The 19,920-nt window shown below is 47.1% G+C and overlaps 1 protein-coding gene across 1 annotated transcript; it reads right to left on the reverse strand.

Annotated features, from left to right (window-relative positions):
* Positions 1-14,160: 14,160 nt before the first annotated feature.
* ndfip2 (Nedd4 family interacting protein 2) lies at positions 14,161-19,709 on the reverse strand. Its single transcript, XM_037465161.2, has 8 exons — positions 19,485-19,709; positions 17,149-17,338; positions 16,885-17,015; positions 16,545-16,632; positions 16,176-16,300; positions 16,023-16,089; positions 15,819-15,926; positions 14,161-15,745 (listed from the first exon to the last, which is right to left on the reverse strand). The coding sequence occupies exons 1-7, from the start codon at positions 19,509-19,511 to the stop codon at positions 15,823-15,825; spliced, it is 732 nt and encodes a 243-aa protein (XP_037321058.1). The 5' UTR covers positions 19,512-19,709; the 3' UTR covers positions 14,161-15,745; positions 15,819-15,822.
* Positions 19,710-19,920: the final 211 nt, after the last annotated feature.

Genomic DNA, 19,920 nt, shown 5'->3' on the forward strand with positions numbered 1-19,920 from the left:
TCTGTCCGGAACGGATCTTCCTTCTTGGTCGATGCTAGTTGGGTCTCGTTTTCCATGTGCCGCGTACAGCGAAAATAAACCGAAAATAACTGGTGCTTATGAGACTGATTTATTCAAACACAGTCAAAAAGGTTGGAGAGAGTTAGTACGGGACAAGACACATGGAGCGAGATTGTTTACCCGGACCAGCAGTCCCACGGATTTGGCAGCAGAGAGTAGCAGCGGGGAGGGCGGGTTGGGGGGGCGAGGTGGAGGCCCCCAGAACGACGCTTTGTTGGTCTTAGTCGCCGTGGCCCCCGCGACTCATGGCGGCCATGGGGCCGAGCGGCCTATTCACCCTGCTCACTAAGGCAGAACGCGGCACAGGAAGACAGGAAGGAAGCGGGGCTGTTCTTCGTGGACGCATTGTCTCTCAGTCTGACGGCCGGGCTTAAGCACTCAAACAGCACTGGGGGGGGGAGAGGAAACGGAGGGTTGTGAGGGACGTTTGTGCGGGCCTGTGAAAGCATTACTGTTAAAGACACAAAGATCATAAAGGGATGAAATGCCCAGTGCGTCATTGTGTGGCCTCCCACCCGTTCTGGAAGTGGAAATGCATCAGAATTTATCCAGTCCAGAAATGTAAAACTTAACTCATAATTCAGTACTAAAATGTAATAACAGTCACGTACATTTGGAAATTCTCCACTATAGTAGAAAGTACTATAAAACAGAGTGGTGATCATGTACTGATAATAAACTTGAAAAAGACATCAGTTTTTAATTATTTTTTTTTAGTTTTTCTTTACATTATTTGGTTAAACTTGTAATTATCAAGAAGCATCGCAAGACTTTTCCTTATGTCCATGTGACTTAATGTAAAATAAAGTGATTTTATATTCCTTTAACTTGAAATAAGAGATTCAAGAGAAGCTGTAAACACGCTTTAGACAACAACCAAAGAACAAGCTCTTTTTCCTTTGGTTGTAAAATACATCTTCCTTTGGTTCGCAGACTTTTCCACCATGGGTTGTCATGTTCAGTAATCTCTCCAGCTTCTCCAATCGGCCATATTGGTGGCGGCTCGTTTCAGAGGAGTCAGTCAAGTGCATGAAACAAGGCTGCGGAGAGATGCCGCAAAATATAGGTGTAAAATAAAGAAGAAAAAAACCCTCTTTTCTCAGAAGCTGAACTTTTCTTTTTGTTTCCAACGTGGGCGGTGAAAGATTCTCACATCTAGAGCTCGAACCTCCACCACCTGAGTGTGGTTTTACTTTCCATTCACTTTGTCCTTAGCTACTCTCGCTATGCATTCAGTCAAATTATAACACAAAAAAACACTAGTTTTATTCCTGAATAAGTGACAACCGACCTTGCTGCACAAACATGCCATTTGCGTTTTTTTTAGCAGTTTCACATGTTGCACATGTTGAAAACCTGTTTCGCATGTGCACGTGTGCTGCTGCTGTCGGTGTAATCGGGTCTCTCTCCCAGACAATGAAGCCCGACTGGAGGCCTGAAGTCTAATGGCAGCACTTAACTCCAACCCAACACAGGAAGTCGGTCCATCTGCACGCGTAAGCGCACACACACAGACACAGAGTCGGTCCGCCGCTGACAGTCAGTGGATATTTGTTGGCGACACTGTGGCTGCAAGGCTCTTTGCAGCTTAGGGGCCAATTGTTGTTCCCCCAGAAACGCGCGCACACGCACACACACACACAGGGCTTAGAGCTTCAGTTGTTATCCTGAAAGGCAATCCTGATCCCTCTGCTACACAGTAGGACAGACGCACATAAAAAGAGGAATTAGTGCGGTCTGACAGCTCACTATAGCACATTGCATTTAGTGTGTGCACGTACGTGTGTGATGGGGGCAATTATGTGTGTGTGTGTGTTTTGGGAGGGTGGATGCATATGTGTAATCACCGGCAGACTGAATTATATGGTAGGAGTTAACGTCCCATGACCAGAATAGCAGCCATTTTGCTAGACAGATGTGACATATTCACACGGCGAGCAGACGAGCCCGCTGTTAGCATTCAGCAGCATTACTAGCCCCCAGAGAATGATCTGCCTCACATGCTATTTGCCAACTTTTAACCAAGACACTGAGCTGAACGTTGCTCAAAGGGACCTATGGATCCAGGATATCGTCTTTTTTTCTTTCATCCATCGGTCATGTATTGATCTTTTGTAAATTAAGTAGTCGGGTGGAGTCTTGGTGGGGGTTGCGAGATGACCCTACATTGTGGTTAAATAATACAAATAATATGCCTGTGCATGCTACACTGTTCTGTTGATTTAACAGGGGCATCATCCTTGTTTTACACACGGAGGGCACTCACTAACATGCAACAAGCAAATCTATTTCCATAATTGAGTATTTCTTGTCTTCTGGGCGCATTTGCAAGCCAGCTTCCAGGTGCCCCATTCACCTCACCGACATCATGTAAACCTGCACCTGAATAGTGTCATTGAGACCCAGGTGACAATATTCAAATTGCACTACAAGGAAGGAGGGTGAGGAAATTTGGAAGTCAAATGGATGCGGACATAACTAGAGCGTTGAAGAAGGGCAGAGTACGCACACGCACACACACACACACACACACACAATCCACTCGGCTCTGAAGGAAAGGAAGGTGTAAAACCTTGGGAACGGACCCTGGCGTCAGAGCGGGCCGACCGAGGGAGAGGTCAGCAGCAATCACAGGCCTGATGTTCCTGCCCTGGTAGCGCGCTAGAGATGTGTTAGAGAAAAAACAGGTTCCCCCCCCCTTTTCTGTCGTTCAAACGTAACGATGCGTTGGGTGTGCCCCTAGAGGTTCAAAGGCTGCACTCATCTGCGAGGTGCCATTTAGTGTAAGATACTGAAATACAGCTTGAGACCTGCAGCCATGTGTTTGCGTTTCATCCCATTTCATCGGTATAGTAAATAGTGAATTCTGTGAGACGCAGGCTTTCTTGGAGCTTCTTGGTTTCGTTGGGTTAGTGAAGGCTGTGTGAAAGCCGGTTGCCACTTTTAGATTTATTTTTTCATTATTGACATATACAAGTGAAACTCGAAAAATTATATAGACTCATTACATGCAAAGTGAGATATTTCAAGCCTTTATTTTATATAATTTTGATGATTATGGCTATATAATATATAAATCTATATTAATATATTAGTTTTAAGTTGAATTACTGAAAGTAATGAGCTTTTGCACGATATTCAAATTTGAAGAGTTTCACCTGTAGTATACATGAAATAATATTGAATTATCACCATTCTTATGATTCATTTTTCTGCGTAGTAACACGTTGATAGTGGTCAAGATGAAATGCCTTCCACTCTAAAATTTACTCTTTTTTTGTAAAATATGAGCTTATCTGGTGTTGAATCAGCTTCACAATCAGAAAAGCTGAACTGTGGCTTCACACTGCTGCTTTTGACAATTCCAAATGACTCATCATTTACACAAGTTAACCACAAAATGCGTTCATGTGCACGCTCCACAGGAAGCGGAGAAGCGCTTTACTGACAAACTGCCCCTATGAAGCCAGCTGCTTGTTGTTTTTAATTGCTGAAATGCAGCTGATTCTAAACTCTTATTTTTTATAGTGTGCTTCTTGCTTTTTGAAATCCCTTCCCGATGCTCTTTGTGTTGCAGGAAATTGATCCCTTGAGTCTGTTGGGCAGCTATGAGAGGCCCACCACGGGCCTCCGGGGTCCCGTTACCATGCACAGGTGCCGGCACGCTGACAAGCCCGCGAGGACAGCTGGGCCAAAGGTGTGTGTGTGTGTGTGTGTGTGTACGCGTCTGTGTGGCTATGTAGTGTGCACGCCGGAGCTGTTAATGCTTCCCCCGGCCTGAAGACAAAAATTTGTCAATGGCTGCAGAGATTGTGGCATACCTGGGATTCCTCTGGATTCCGAATGTTCAGTGACATGACAGAGGGGCATATGTACGGGAGGGAGAGCCTCCCCGCCAAAGCGCTCCACTCTGCATCGGGCACAGGTGCAATATTTCACCAGATAAAGGCTGCTCTGTTTGGAGGAACATGCTACATGGAGAAGATGTAGAGGCAGCTGGGGCAGGCAGCCACATGACATCAAGGTGTCAACTCCACTTTGCATGGTGACATATGTGGTCTAGTTTTCTAAAAACATAATGTTTCCATTAAAGATTCACTTTGCCATCTTCTATGATATTCGATTACTCTGTACATTACTCTAAGATTGAATACGTTACTCTGACACCTTATGCTACTTTATACTGATATTACATTACATTTTTTAGCTTTAGAAACATGTAAAAATAAAAAGCTTGTTCTTTCTTACAAAAAACAAATTACAATCTTAGTTTGACTCTAAGGTGTAGTAGCCGTTGCACATGTGGACCAGATGTTCCATAATGAACTTCTTGTATGGCCGAAGTGCATTTTGTCCCGATAAAGTCGGTTTGAGTATATGTTTGCAGAAGGTACCGTGCGTTCCATCTCTGATTTGCTGGAGGCCACTAGACAGAGATTGCCTCATTGCAAGGACCCCAAAGTTAGAGAAAACATGCTGCACACTTAACATGTCATTTCACGGTGAGGCGTCTAAAGAAGTAGCGCTGCAGCTGGCCCGTGGCCAGCAACAACAGAATTCCTTCAGCTCGGAATGCCTGCTTGATTAATATAGAAAACAGTCTCGCTTGAGCTCATTTGGTGTAGAAGTTTGTCCCTTTCCTGCTAGTTAAGATGCCTGTCAAAATAACGACCCAATAAAAGCCAGTCTCACGTCTTCATACCATCAACTTTTAGATAGATTCCTCACTAACTGGATTAGGCAAACAAGAGATGGATGAGAGGTAGCTTCTAAACGGCCTCTTGCACTAAATCGACTTTTTGTCAAAGCAAAAAACTAAATCAATGCTTAAATCTCCAAAGTCCCGTGAACACACCGCCCTTAACATTGATGAATAACACACATGGGAGGGCTTGCCCCTTAGGAATTTTGTGTGCGCAGGTGACTGTGTATGGGTGTGTGTGTGTGTGTGTGTGTTTGCCCAGAGAGGAAGTTCCTGTGGGGAGACGGCCTTAAGCTGAACACACACACCGCTGGAAAAGCTTTGGAAAACAACTTCCTGTGGTCACCTGTGCTCAATGAACCTGAAGAAAGAGACCCTTACAGACCGAAACTCACTGTCTCTCTCTCTCTCTCTCTCCCTCTCACACACACACTGCATGACCCAGCCACGGTCTCAGCCGGGGCTTGGCTGTGACACAGAGGGAAAGGAGGATGAATGGGGCCCTCAGAGCCTTCAGTGTGTCGTGGCGAGAGAGGGAGGGCACGCTGCGAAAAATGATTCACACCAGCAATCCTTTAAATCCAGTTGACATCTTCAAACAAGCATTTATTTTTCACTTAGTTACTTCCAAAAAAAGCCAGGAAAATATCTCTGGGGTTTGGTGCTATTGCTTCCCGCCTCATGCAAGTGGCAATGGATGTATTTTGTGAAACAGTAACTGGAATCTGCATGAAATGACCACACGCAGCCGATCGTCGGGTCTGATTACACAAGTGTCCCTTCTCCGGCACGGGGCACAGCCAATGAAATCAGCAGGCCTTCTTGAGTTTTGCTTATTTAACGCCGTCAGACTATTGGGTTCAGTGGCTGAGAGCCAAAGCGGCAGAGTGATGAATTCTGTATTTTATAAGAGCAGGAGTCCGGCCCGTTTCACATTCCCAGAGAAGAGGAGACTTGGCCAGCTTGCACAATCATTCCATTTAATATCAGTTGTCTCTTACTATGTCTAATTTTATATTTTTAGGCACAATTGAAAGGTTTGGTCAAATTTACCTCTATTCTGCTGTACCCATTGCCTTTAGTTGTGTTGTGTTTGCACGTTAATTATGTTTCAGGGCGTGTTGGCAGGTGTTCCGTCTTCCTCAACATACTGAACGCCATGATAACGCATCTCGCCGGTATGGGTTGTGTCATAATGATCCGAGCAACACGTGTTTCCACGCCGCCCTTTACCCCCTCCAGCCACACTGTGCCTCTGTCAGCCAAGGTGTCATATTCAAAGTGGCCACGCCAGCGTAGCCCTGATTTTGGCCTCCCCTCTTCCCCCCCCCCCCCCGTGTGCACAATCGGACGCTATTCACCCCACTTCTATGTGCGACGGGACAGGATGCAGAGAGGGCTCCAGCTGATTCGCGAGTAGTTTGGCGGTCAACAATGACGGGGATTGTTGATGCGCCGAGGAGCAAAAGGAGAGGTTGAGCGCGGGGGGGTTTGTCACCGGGGGTTCAATACAGTACCAAGCGAGCCATGTTCCTGCTCAGAGGGGGTTGGGGGCGCACTGTGCATGTGTGGGAGGTTGTTGTGGGGTCCCCGTAGCATCTGAAGTGGGTGGTTACTATATGAAAGGTCATATTGAGCCTGTCACTCATCCTCCCGATGTTAACTTGTCTAAACGGAACTACGGGCTAGTTGCCATGGCGATGGTTTCCCCAAACGGTGACTTCAAATATTGGACGGAGGACCTGATACAGACTCCGGGCATGAAGTTTGAAAGGTGCAGATGAGTTGCATTGTGGGGTTTTAAACCCCTGCAGCACCACGGCCTCTGTGAAAACCTTTGTCCACAAGATCTCAGCTGTGGACTCCGTCCCGTCTCCGAGTATCAGGCCAACGTTTGAGCCTGAAAATCTTTACTTGGCTTTGCAAGTTAAGGTTTGTATTTGTTGGCATAATCAGATAGAAACATGATCCTTTGATAAATCATGTGCGCGATGGCCTTTGGCCAAACAATAATTTCACCACCTTTTTCACCTCTTCATAGCCAGGGAAATTGTGTCTATAATATTGTTGTTAGCCTCTGTGGAACCCCATGTGTGCAAAAGGAGGAAGTTACTCATCAAGAATCTAGTGTACCTGTGCCAAGCTAAGCTTCATGTTACTGCTTCTTTAACCAACTCAATATCCTGTGTGTGTGTGTGTGTGTGCGCGCGTGTGTGTGTGTTTTCCAAGTGTTTCTTGGAAAGTGGCGGACTACAGCTCCTTCATGCTTAGCCTCAAACAGACACACACGCCGTCGTAGACATATTCACACAAATGCGCACTCGCCGACACACACACACTCTCATCACAAACAGACTGCACTTCTTTGAGGCCGTGCAGCGAGAGCAGTAAACGATGGCCGTAAAGTTTGCTGTTGCTATCGACAAAGCGGCCTCTGTTCTTCACACAGCCACCACAGACGCCCACTCCCCTCACTTTTCATGCCTTCTCCCTCCTATATCCCCTCTCTCGCCTCTCTTTTTCTCTCGGTTAACCCCCTCCACGAGGCTCCATCCTCTCTCTCTCTCTCTCCCCCTCTTCCGTCGGCCTCCCTCCCTTTTCTCCCCCCCCGCTCTCTTCATTCAGCTCGCTTCTCCTCGTATTTCGGATGCGGGGCTGAAAAAGGAAACAGCGGCGAGCTGTTTGTCAGTGCAGACACTGCGGCAAAGCCACCATTTCTGAGTCGTGTGGGCAAAGAGGGCAGGAGGGCTTGGACTTTGAGAGATGAGAGTCAGTGGGGCGCTGTTCGGGCGGGTGATGCAGGCCCGTCCCCCTTTTGAAGCGTCAATGAGAGACAACGCCTTTGTGTCTTTTTGCGCCGCGATGGAGCGTCTCTGGGGCTTTTCCCCCGTGCGCGGCCCAGCACATCGCGTTAATGTCACAGCGGCGCCGCAGTGGAGCACCGGTGGTAAATGTCAGACTCTGACGTCACACCCTCACAATGGGGGACAGAAGGCGGGGCTTCTGAGCACCGCAGGCGCATCCATCTCTAAACATGGGATGACGTTGGGGGAAGTCACCTGTTGAAGAAGGGGAACATGGGGGCGGCCAGCAGGAAACCTAATGCGTCTTTCACGCACCAAAAACCTTCCCACCTCGACTGTGTGGAGCGATTTGGCATCTTTCAGCACTTTATTCTGGTTTCGGGGGCCGGTTACTTGGTTTTAAATCCGCGACGGCCTGTGAGGACGTTTAGCCATGCGAAGAAGTAAACCAGCATTTCTTCACCAAAACAAGACACAGACACAGGGCGAAGTCATCCGAATGGATGCTTTCAATGAAGGATCCGGGGGAAAACAGGAGATGAGAGGGGGGTTAGGGGGGGGGCGAGTAGATTGTAGGTCAGAATGTAAAGTTGGAATTAATTAGGGCCCATCGCAGGACAAATGAATGGCTCATTGTGACCACAGACAGACAGCGGGGAGGAACAATCCGGTCCTTGTGCGTCAAGTTCACCTCTCGGTCCCCCCCCCCCCCCCCCTCCCACAGCCCCTCTCCTCCTCCTCCTCCTCACCGAGGGCATGCATGGCTGATACCGCTTCAGCATGGAACGCATAGAGGGGAATATATACGAATTCTAGAAAGTAGCATCAAGTTCATTTTTATTTAATCTCACACTACATCATACAATATATAAATATTTAGATAGATATATATCTATATATCTATAGATATATAGATATATATATATATATATTAGCCTCAAGGTGAGCAAGCACAGCAATACCTCCAGAAAGCACACCCATGATTGACATTTACACCCTGAGGGCGGTGCATTGATAAGTCATGTGTACACGCGTTACTTGTCGAGTAATGGGAGTTTTAGTGGGACCGAGGGCTCTGTTTGAACTTAGCAGAGGGGAGAATGGGACAGGCAGGTGGTTCTTATCTCTGTCAGACCACGGCACGGGGACACTCGCTGCATTGTGCTCTCCCTCTCTCTGTCACACACACACACACTCGAGCGCAGGCCGGCTGGCTCGGTACCAACCATCTGCTGCCGAGGACAGGGGCCTTGCACTCCTTTGGTGGTGATGCATGGAGTCTGGCTGCTGCTCGCCACCTCGCCTGGCAGTCACAAGTTCAGCACTTCATCATATAGATGGTCGGACTCCAGCACCCGTGGCCTCGCCAACGGCTACCAGAGGCGGCCTCTCGTGGTGGAAATGACCTCGAGAGTCAATGCGGTAACTTGGTTAGCGTGTCGTGAATGTTTGTGACGTCGGCCCACTTCTTGGGTCCCGACCAATCGGTGTCTCCAGAGGATTCATTGGCGTGAACGCCTTGGTGATGCCCGATGTTTTCTGCCGGCTCTACCGTGTAAGTTGACATTTGTATATATGTGTAAGTATTTGTTTATGTTTGCCCCAGAGGCTGAGTCATATCATATGAATGATTTGCCCCTTTCCTGACGCTGATGCAACCAGGTCCAGGATTGCTTCTCCCCCGCCTTAAAAGATCTGTAAGCCAACCGGAGAGCATTTGCAAGTGAGGGGTGTTTATTACCGTGCATGTATGCATCACAGGGCCTGTCGGACAACCTCCCCCCCCCCATTGACATCTTGATAAGTGGAAAATTGGGGCTGGAAATGCAGCCGCAGAAGGTTTACGCAGTCTCTCCACACTGCATAATTGCGGCCTCAAAACTGTCCGTAATTAATCTTTGAGAAAACTTGTCAAATTATTAATAGGGCCCTTAAGTGATGGCCCTGAAAGGAGGCCACTGTTCGGGGGGACGGAGGAGAGGGAGCAGGAGCTTTTTCTTTTTTTTCCGTTGGGCCTGTTTACTGTGAAAACACAAGGAGGTCGCTCGCTCCCCGGGAGTTCCGCACGTCAAGGCTCTCCACACACGACGGCGTTAAAGGGATGGAGTCTCTCTCCAGAAGCCCCAGGGCTCCGGAGAGAGACTCCAAAATGTCAGCGGGAATGAAGTGAGCCGCTCTGCGGAGCCTAAATGGATGGGGGGGGTTGGGGGGGGGGTTGTCAGCGGTCCGTCGCTCACGTTCAGATTATTCCAACACATATCTCAGTTCTTACACAGCAACCAACTCGTAAGGAGGTTTGCTCGACTTTTATGAGCAGAGTGAATTCCGTTAAGTGAGAAATATCACTGAACAACTCGGCGTCTGCAGCACTTTGGCTCTTGGTATACTTTGTAGTCAATTTTACATCACTCTCTCTCGTCAGGGAGGAATGTAATGACATGTTGAGCACAGTTCTGCTCCGGTGGAGCAATGAAAGGAGAGCAAAGGACTCAATGAGGGAAAAGACTGCACACGGAAAATGAGAAGCAAGCTTCAGTCCCATGTGATGCAAATGCCATTATCCTCTTGGTCAATTCCCCCATGTAAAAGACTCCAGAGGGTTCAGTGAATACTGAGGGCAGAAAATTGCTAAATTGTTTTTTAATTTTCCAAAAATCAAGAGTTCTTCGCATTCGTGGTGGAGCTCTTTCTGTTTGCCATTGAAGTCACCTGGGCTACGCTAAATAGCCACCGTTAGCTTCTGTCTCACACACACACACACAAAGACAAGACGCAACCCGGGCCCACATCCCCCCCTGACAACTGTCTCCGTGTCATGTGACTTTCGGCGGATTAATGAGCGGTGGCGTCGTCTGGGATATTCTCCACCGGCGGACCAGGTGGCCCCCGCGGGAGAATGTCAATATTTGCCGACGTTGAGATGTGCTTGTGTGTGCGTGTGTAGGTGTTGTAAGTGTTGGTCCAGAAACGCAGTGCGACGTGGGAACAAGGGATAAATGGTGCAGAAGTCAAACAACACATGGAAAAAAAGAAAGAAAAGACTTGGCTTGTTGTTCAGCCCGGGTTGAACGGGCGAGAATATGTGGTGAGATGTGGTGAGATTGGGTGTTACGTGTTACACAACCATCTTTCATATTTTATGGAAGGGGAAAGAGGGATGTTGTGTGTTTTCTAATTGCTTTGGGGAAATATATTTATTATTCAATACAAAGAGCTAAATTAACAGTGAGCCATTGAACTTTGAACTCACTTCACTGTGTCTTTAGAGACGTGGATCTGGTCCTTTTTTTGTCTGATTCGGCCTTATTGGTGGTGGGGGGGGGGGGGCTACGACTGGAGAGCTCTTCACACGCCACTGAGAAATGCCTTGTTCTTTTTTAAGAGATAACCTGCAGACCTCTCTGGAGGTTTCACTATTGTGCAAAAACCCAAACCTCCTGAAGTGTCACGGGCCCCACGTTTGACGTTCGACAACAGACAGGTACGGGTCCTGGAAGCCGCCCGGGGGCCCGAGGCCCCGCCGTTTGTAGTGTTTCCTCCAGGAAGGAGGCGTGTGTGAACATGCCAATGGCAAAAAAACTAAAAGAGAAGCAGAACACACAGACATTGTGTGGTGCCGCTTTGCGCCAAAGAGACACTTGGTGCTTCTGAAATAATCAGCTCAAACTTTAAAGGAATAGTTCAACATTTTGGGCTTTCTTGCAGTGATCTGATCAAGGAGATTGGTGTGTGTGACTTATGTAGCTGCAGCCAGGGCTCCCCTTTAGAACTTAATCATTTGATTGTAAGCACACAAGCATCTGTACATGGAAAGAGTCACCACATTGGGTGCGATCGCTACAGAGATTCGTCTATATTTAAATGTGGTTCATTTCCATCCGGATCTTATCTTGCATGTGATTGGCCATCACACCAAAACCATATTCTTTCCAGGAAGTCGTTGAACCTGGCTGCTGGTCGCCAGGCAACCGCTCCAGCGTGCAACTCCCCGTAAAACCTGACTTTTACCTTTTGTGCATTTTTATGTGTAGGGATTCAAGATTTATGATGTGTTAATAAGTCAATTTTATTTTTTATTCAGAGAGCCTGCTAGTTTCCTCCTGTTTCCAACTATGGTTTGAATCCGTGCACTTTAAAAATTTATCGGACCAAATGTTGATTAAAAGTCAATCGAGTCAATTTAATTTACCACACGTGCTTTTTTGGCTTTAGAGGTTAGCTATCATCAGAAACACACACACCGGAAAGCTGGTGGCTGAGCGTGGTGAAGCACACACGCACACACACACACACGCCCACACTGAGCTGTAGCTCGGCAGCGGGGGCCCTCAGACATGCTGTTGACAGAGATTATCAGCACAGTTCCCCCGGCTGCCTTTCTCCCCCCGCATGTGACAGAGTTTGCTCTGGGCTCGGCCTCCACCTGGTCCGGCAGAGGAGAATGAGCTCCGAGACAGGAGAGGGCCTCATAAAGGGAAACCGTTTGCAAACCGGAAGGGAGTTATGTAAATAGGTCAGTCATTAATGCCGTCTGAAAAAGAGAGGAGGCCAGATTGGGGGCCAGCGGCAGGCGGGTAGGCGAGTAGGGAACATAAACCCATTATGTGAACGGGCTTCTCTGTTCTACACGCCTCCTCTTTCCTCTCAATCGGTCTCTTTTTGTTTTACGGTCTTTAATTAAAAGCTAATATCAGCGATAGGTGTTCACTTCCCAATCTTCAAGCTGTCGTTCCAGAAGGAGGCCTTCCCTTCCCCCGTCCTTTCTCTGCAGCACCACTCTGTGATACCACGGCTTTCATCACCATGAAATGAAGGGCCTTTTTTCATCCTGTGTCTGCTGAAGCCTGCCGAAAGCTGGCGTCAAATTCACACAGGGAGGGAAGTCCGTCAGGACCCAGGAGACTGCTTGGGGCTTCCGAGGGTTCCCCTGCGGGGACAGAGGCTCTCCTCACAGCCGGGCCAGGGCTCCAGTCTGAGGCCGTGAGGTCATCGGCACGGATTTCTGCGCCAAATTGGTGGCAATGCTTTTCTGTTTACTGCTCTCCACTTGAATGAAGCTGCCAGGAGATGCCACGGTTGGCCAATGATCTGAGGCGCGGATTGAGGGGATCTCTGATGGTTTCTTTGCTATATTTACCTACAAAGATCGGTGATGTAATGGCACCCTTAACCATCAACCTGCATCATCTCCACTAGACTAGATTCTGTTGGTTTCCACTCAGCGGAGCCTGTAGGTGAGGAGGAAAAGTGCGCCTGGTGCCTCCTTGTGGTAAAACACGCAATATTGGAATTTTAAAAAAAGACTGTGAGCATGATGAACATTACACCTGATTTTTTAGGTGGATTCGTCGCATATTAGCATTTAGCTCAAAGACACTGCTGTGTTCAGGTGTAGACTCGTAGCTTACACTTAACTAGTAAAGAAGTATAAAAATATAAAACATCTTGCAATCAGATAAATGTTTGGTACCGTGGTGCCGGATATTTATCCAGATAAAGAATGTGAGATTCCGCTTAGGTTTCCACTCTGGCCCTAATTTGTCTCTCTTATGTCCGATCACTTGTAACCTAAATGTTTGGTCAGAACCGCGCGATCCCCCCACGGGGTTCGTCTTCCCTCCGACCAGCGGCGTCTCCTCCCATCAAGCCGAGCTGCTGGACGTGGATGCAGAGAGGCTCCAGTGAATGGCCCGAGGCACTGCGCTGGGTGGGAGCAAAAAATCAACTCTGAGAAGCCTCCGGTTTTATATTTGTCAAACGCCGCCAAGCGGGGCCGCTGATGTCGGATGAGCGGTGAGGCCACACCGCCGTTGAAAGTTTGATAAAGCTGCACAAGTAAAATGGGACACAAATTGCCACTGTAGCAGAGCTGGCTTCCAGAGAGAGTAGATTATAAAAATAAAACAACCAATACCCAGTGAAACAGGAGCTCCACTGAAATGAGAGAGGAGTTAAATCAATATTTTAGAATACTTTCACACATGAAGTCATAAAAGGTGTCATCAGAGACTTCAAATTGAATGATCCATCGCTCACGGATACTGCTGATACGAGGGCTTGGACCCATATGAAGAAAGTGTGAATGAAACCAGCCAGTGGAAGTTTATGTAACCCTCAAAGTGTTTGGCTCCATCTAGTGGAGCCCACTAATCACAAGCTGATGTTTAGCAGCTGTAGTGTTTGCCACGGTCACCACCTCAGGTCAGCGCGTTAGCATGCTAACATTAGCAAGGAAGTAATACAACAGAGAATGGACATTGTAGCTGCTTTTGACAGGCTTTTGGACTTTATTGGCAATTTTGCAAGAAATAAATTGAAATGTAATTACAGGGATCATCTTGGACTAAAAATGAAAACAAACAATTTGTATGATGTCTTAATCATTTATTTTCAGAAATGTCGTTGTACTAGATTAATCGTGATCTTACCCCACTCATTCAGGGGGATAAATCATGCAGCTGAGCTGTAATTATTGACAGACCTTGATATTGCTCAAAGAGGCTACGAGCAGGTGCATCAGAAGAAAAAAGATTATGCGGAAAGCGATTAAACAAGTTACACAATAACAACATTAAACATTTTTAAGAATAAAAAAAAAATGCAAAAGGCAAACTGTCCATTTGGGATGACTTAAGAATTCCAGTTGTAAAACTTTGATGACTGTGATAAATGTACTTATATTTCTATCTACCATATAAAGTTAAGCGGATTCATAAATCATACTGTACAGAAGTTCTTCAAAGTGCAAATATTATGAATTGGCATAAGCTGGTATATACATCTCATTTAATGGATGAGAAAAGTAATCAAACAAAGCTTTTTTTTCCTTTATCCAGCCAGGCTCCATTTACCCTCCACGACCCCGACGCTGTTACACTCGTGAGAAATGGCGATGCAGATACTCTTCTCACTTTATCACATTTAAGACACCTTTCTAAAAGGAAATTACCAAAAGCCTCTCACTCCATGAGAAGACAATTAGACTGTAATCATAACTAAAATCCATGCGATCTCAAAATCATGCACAACATGTCACATTTTAAGAGCTTTTATTGCATTTTCCTCTGATTTATTGGCAATTCAAATCATTTCGTTGGCAAGTGGTCACCACACACACACACACACACACACGCACACACACGTTCAGTGAGCACCTCTGGGAGGAACTATTCAACTGTGCCTAACCCATGATCAGGACTTAATTACAGAAAACTCTGTTGCTCCAAAGAGCTTCACTCAAGGACTCGGAATGCTTCTTATCAGGCCCCTGGATGAGGAGCCCCCCTGCACACCGGGGCTCCCTCAACAGATGACTACATTTTGGGTAATTTGGTGGACGCTCTTTGATTCAAACTGCTTTAGCAACCGTCTGCGCGGTCCTCGTTCAGGGGCCTTTGGTTCAAAGACATCGAGAGCATCGGGGTCTGTGATCTGTAAACGGATAGCGTGCGTCTGCCTCTTCTCGCGCCTCGAGATGAAAGTCTTCCACATTCACTCTCGCCTTCCAGATTTTTTTTTTTTGAAAGGGCCCGAAGTGGAAGTAAAGGGCGCGGAGCCGCTACATCACTGTTAAAGTAAGACTGGTAGAATTTGGAATGACAAAGCTAGTGCTAAAGAAAAAAAACTGCCACAGCTCAAACTGGATGCAAAGCCGGAGGTTGAATATCAGAGGCTCGGAGTGGGCTTCCACTTCCTGCACATTTTTCTTTTTGAAAAGTTCCAAAATGTTTACAGACCATACTGATGTCCTGTTAAATATTCTAGGCAGTGCGCTACAGAAACAATTGAGTTTCCTGCATTGAAGTTGTTTCATTGTGCTTTCATTTAGCGTCCCTGCGACTGTTGGGCTGACTCGTTTTGGTCGGCTGAATTTGCCTCATTTAACTACGGTATCTCAAAATATTTTCTGAAGGGTATCAAGTGCGTTAAATTAAAGGACGGGAAAAAAGGAAAAAAAACAAAGCCAGGGAAAAGGTCTGCTAATGAAGGACTTGGTTCAGAAGCTGAGAGTGAGACACGTTCTGCTTTTAAATGAGACTGGTAACACTTTCTTCCTACATCTGTCCTTGGTTCCTTTCCCGTTTCCTCTTCGCTGCAAGGCCTGTCGCTGGGGTCATTCCAGGGGAGGGGCGCGGGCAGGGGACTTCACAGCGGTGAAGAATGGCGATGCTGTAGAAACCTGCAGGAGATCATCATTAGGGACAAGCGGCGGTCGGCTGTTTGCTCTTCTTTCAAAAGAGAGCGCACTTTACCTTTTTAGTAGAGGAAGAAGAGGCGCGTTCTGTGAGTCGTGGCCATGTTCTCCGACATGTTGCGCACTTTAAGATAGTTCACGAAACCCCTGAAGAACAGCAGCAGACCTGCGGAGGGAACGCACAGTTCACTTCACAGCAGACCTCCACCGAGAGCAACTACCACCTCGGGAGGAAACCCGCAACACAACTACGGAGCCTCACCGAGCAACAGGAAGATCCACCACAGCCAGTATTGACCATTGAAGTATCCAGTGAAGTAGTCTGAGAACTGGAGAGGAAGAGTAACTTTAAGTACTTTTTTTGCTCCCCCCGCCCCCCACATTAAATGTAATTTGGCAAAAGCGGTGAACGTACCCTGACAATCAGAATCCACTTGATGAGGGACAGGCCGAAGCCACAGATGGCGCCGTAGCGTCCCGCGATGGTATTGGTCAGACAGAAGGACAGGCAGAACCCGATCCAGTTGAACAGGAAGGCCACTGGGGGTAGAGAATGGGGGAGGAGGGGCAAGCACAAGTACACTTTACTTTAACTTGGCTGTAACTTTATTTTTCTCTAATTCAAGCACTTTGGGAATGTACGTTGAATGAGTCTGATAAGGAATCCTTTAGCTTAGCACAGAAGCATTCCTGTAAGCGGAACATCAGGCCGGACAAGAGAGGAAGCAAACATTGACACCCCCCTCCGAAGGCACCGAAGCCGCTGACGCAGGGCGGGACTTACTGAAAAAGGCCAACATGAAGATTCCATCGTTGCCGACGCGCAGCTGATCAGCGTCGCTGAAATCCTCCCGGGCAGGGAATTCGTCATCCTGCACTCACACACAGACCATGTGGAGGTTAACACTGAGCAGCATTGACTTTGTCCCTGCATGTCTGTTGGGTGGGGCGGTGAGGTGTGGCGTGCTGTGAGGTGAACCACACCAGCCTTCTAAGACTATGATGTTACCCGGTTCTGATTCCAGAGCGCTTTGGTAGACTTTGATCAAAATAAGGCGACAATACGGAGCGGACGTTACATGAGGATGATGAGAGAGTGTTTTTTGCTTTTTTTTTGTCCTCACCCGTGGCATCACCTCCACGGCGGCGGTCGCCATGGCGGCCGCCTTGGCCTTCTCCGCCTCATCATATGTGGGCAGCGAGGTGGCGACGCTGTACGGCGGGGGTACCGGGAAGTCCACTCGGTAACTAGTCTCTGTGGGGACACGGTGGGGGAGAGGAGACTTTGTCACAAAGCTCCAATTTCCAGAAAATCCGTTTTGAGCGGATGGAGTGCACCTTCAGGCAGTCGGTAGCAGGACAATTTGGGAAAGTGATTTTGTGCGTACCTGGCGCTGCAGCAGTCGCTCCCTGTTCAATGGAGGCGTAAGGCGGCGGAGGTGCATCCGCCTCCTCCTGAGTGCCAGACGCCGCCGGGCCGAGTTGGTCCTGGCTGGACATACTGGCCTGGGCAGCGGCAGAAGTGCACGGCTGCTCTTCGCTGGTGGAGGCCTCCGGAGAGTCCTCCTCGTTGTGCAACTGGATGAGAAGATGAAACGGGGAGTTTAGATGATTTGTCACACGCAGGATCTGATCCAGTCAGCCAAAACGTGTTGCTGCTGGAGAGGATGTTCACGCTCTAAACGTCGTGTTTTCTGCAGAATGGAGCAAGTAAAAGCACAACAATGTAAAAGGAAGTAAATATGACAATTGCAGTGGTTAAAAGTCCGACATAGGCACTGTTTTCTGACTGCAGCACCAATGTCAAGTTGTTATGTCACGTCACTAAATGACATTTGCGGAATCCGTTTCAGTTTGTCGGCACAAGATGGTGGTAGACATGTGCAACACACGGGTTACATGGCACATGCTCCATTTCACAGGGCTAGGACAAAAGTTTTCCTCATTACAGATATCCATCAACTGTTTATCAATGCTCATTTTTGGTATGTTTTATGCTCTATATTTGAATTGTGTAATTACACCTCTCTGTGGTACTTTTTTTTACTGCCAGTGGCCAGGTCTACTATTTCCGCTCTGCAACGCAGAAGGTGCTGCGCTGGAATGAAAATGGCTGCGTTACATTTTTCTGCTAGGACCCATGAAACTTCGCCGGCGTATGTCAACAAAGTAACGTCTCCTGGGGAATCGATACACATGTCATCGGTTTATGAGCGTCCCCGCGACAGTCTTGAGTAGTACTTTAATTTTTGTCAGACGATGGTGCCACGCTCGTTCTGGAATCACAGAGGGATGACTGGAGCAGGGCGGTTAAAGAATGGTTGGTGGGAAATCGGCGTGAGCCCTTGAGAAAGTTACCCTGACCCCGGGCAGCGTGGCTTTATTTTTGTATTCTCCAATATCAGGTCAAACTAGACAACACAAAGGCTACAATACCCAGAATTACCAGATAACCCCAGAAATCACTTGAGTGTTATGATGCATATCAAGTATTATTATACGCCGTCTCAATGTGGCCGTGAAACTCATTTTCAAACAAGAAAGTGAAGCAGATAAGCGCCAGCTGTCGGACTTGGTTTCTAGAACACAATGTCCAAGTCGGTATAAAACGGTATGCTGTTATTCTGCTCAGTTGGGTTGGTTTACCAAACATCACAACCCTGTAAGAGCCAAATACCTTCATGCTTTCAGTTTCGGTTCAAGATCTTCAAGTTTATAATCACGTGTCAAAGAGGGAAGCTCAGCAAAGCATAATGTTTTCCTTGTTGGTAAATCAGATGTTGTGGTAAAACACCACCGCAAACTGGGAAACACCCTTTTTGATAACAGCTTGTATCATACCTATAATTAAAAACTCAAGTAACTACTAAAAAAGACAATCTTGATAGTACATTTGTTTGGATCTTGAGTAGTTCCAGCACACTGCTGATTTGCTTCGGCTCACACTGAAACCAGAGGGATTATAGCTCACATACACACAGATACCGACAGCGTAAAGCAGGTTTTATCTCAGTGGCCACGAATGATTCCAAAATGTCTCAGCCACTGTTTTTAAATCTAACGTTACATGAATGGGAGCAGCCCAAATATTGACTTACTTCTTTTGACTCAACACTCACATAGCATTAGTTCTATTAATTGGAACCCTAATTTGATTTGTATTTATTCCAATGAATAACTCACTGGACTTCTCAATGAGATGGTCTGCTAGGACCGATGTAACACGGTCATACGTTTGTTATTAATGACCTAACGTTAGTTTGATACGGTTCCTGTAGCTCTTTTGGGGTTGAATGCTCCAAATGTCACCATGCTAAGTGGCTCGCGAAGTCCCTTTAAAGCGAAGCTATAGCACTCCCCTGTCAGCGGCAATTTAAAGCTTAGCTTGTTGACACCTGTTTCCGCCCAAGAGACGGATCTATCGCGTGTGTGACGCACTTTAACCCGAGGTCAACTTTTAGGGCCTACTAGATTACTCCGGCTAGCGTTAGCCTAGCCAATGCGGAAGTGCCACAACAAAAACCTTTCGAGTATTTACATTTAAACAGAATTACAGACAAAAATAATATGTATTTTGCGCGTCTACGTCGTGAATCTCTTTCTAGTCGAGTAGTAATATAAACAACAATTTGTGTATATGGATATAATACAAAGGCAAGGCCCCGTTTCCTGTGACAGGCCAGACTACGAGACGGTGTTTTGATGTCTATCGGCGCTCACTCACCACTCGGTACCGGCTGGCTGGGTCCATCCCGACGAGATTCAGCCGGAGAGCAACCAGCGGAGAAAACCAGCGGGAGGGTCCGAGCTGTCGTGACGGAGGGAGAGACCCTGGGCAGCGGGGAATGACAAGCTGCGGCTCGGAGGCAGAGACGACTGCAGTCTGCGGTGCGCTCGATCAGAAAAAAAACACCGTGTCTTCGTTGAAACGTTAAACAAGGGAGTCAATACACGCGTGTGGCCTCACACTTCCTTTCAAATACTCCAAAATAAGATGTCTAAAGACTTCCAATTCCATTTTGAATAACAGAAACAATACCATAGTAATGATCAGTTAATTACTCGTGACATTTGAACGCGAATTTGTGTTTAATATGCATTAGTGTACGTCTTATACTTGATTTTGCTCATACATTTCACAAAAGTTTCCCTCTAAATTG

This window comes from Pungitius pungitius, chromosome 3 (assembly GCF_949316345.1).
Source record: "Pungitius pungitius chromosome 3, fPunPun2.1, whole genome shotgun sequence".
In the NCBI taxonomy this organism is placed as follows: domain Eukaryota; kingdom Metazoa; phylum Chordata; class Actinopteri; order Perciformes; family Gasterosteidae; genus Pungitius; species Pungitius pungitius.

Excerpts from the sequence above, each read along its gene's own strand:
- ndfip2 (XM_037465161.2), bottom strand. The coding sequence starts at position 19,511 with ATGGACCCAGCCAGCCGGTACCGAGTG. Across the intron at positions 16,301-16,544 it reads CTTCATGTTGGCCTTTTTCA|TGGCCTTCCTGTTCAACTGG; the intron begins GTAAGTCCCGCC and ends CTCTACCCCCAG. Across the intron at positions 16,090-16,175 it reads AGTGGATTCTGATTGTCAGG|TTCTCAGACTACTTCACTGG; the intron begins GTACGTTCACCG and ends CTTCCTCTCCAG.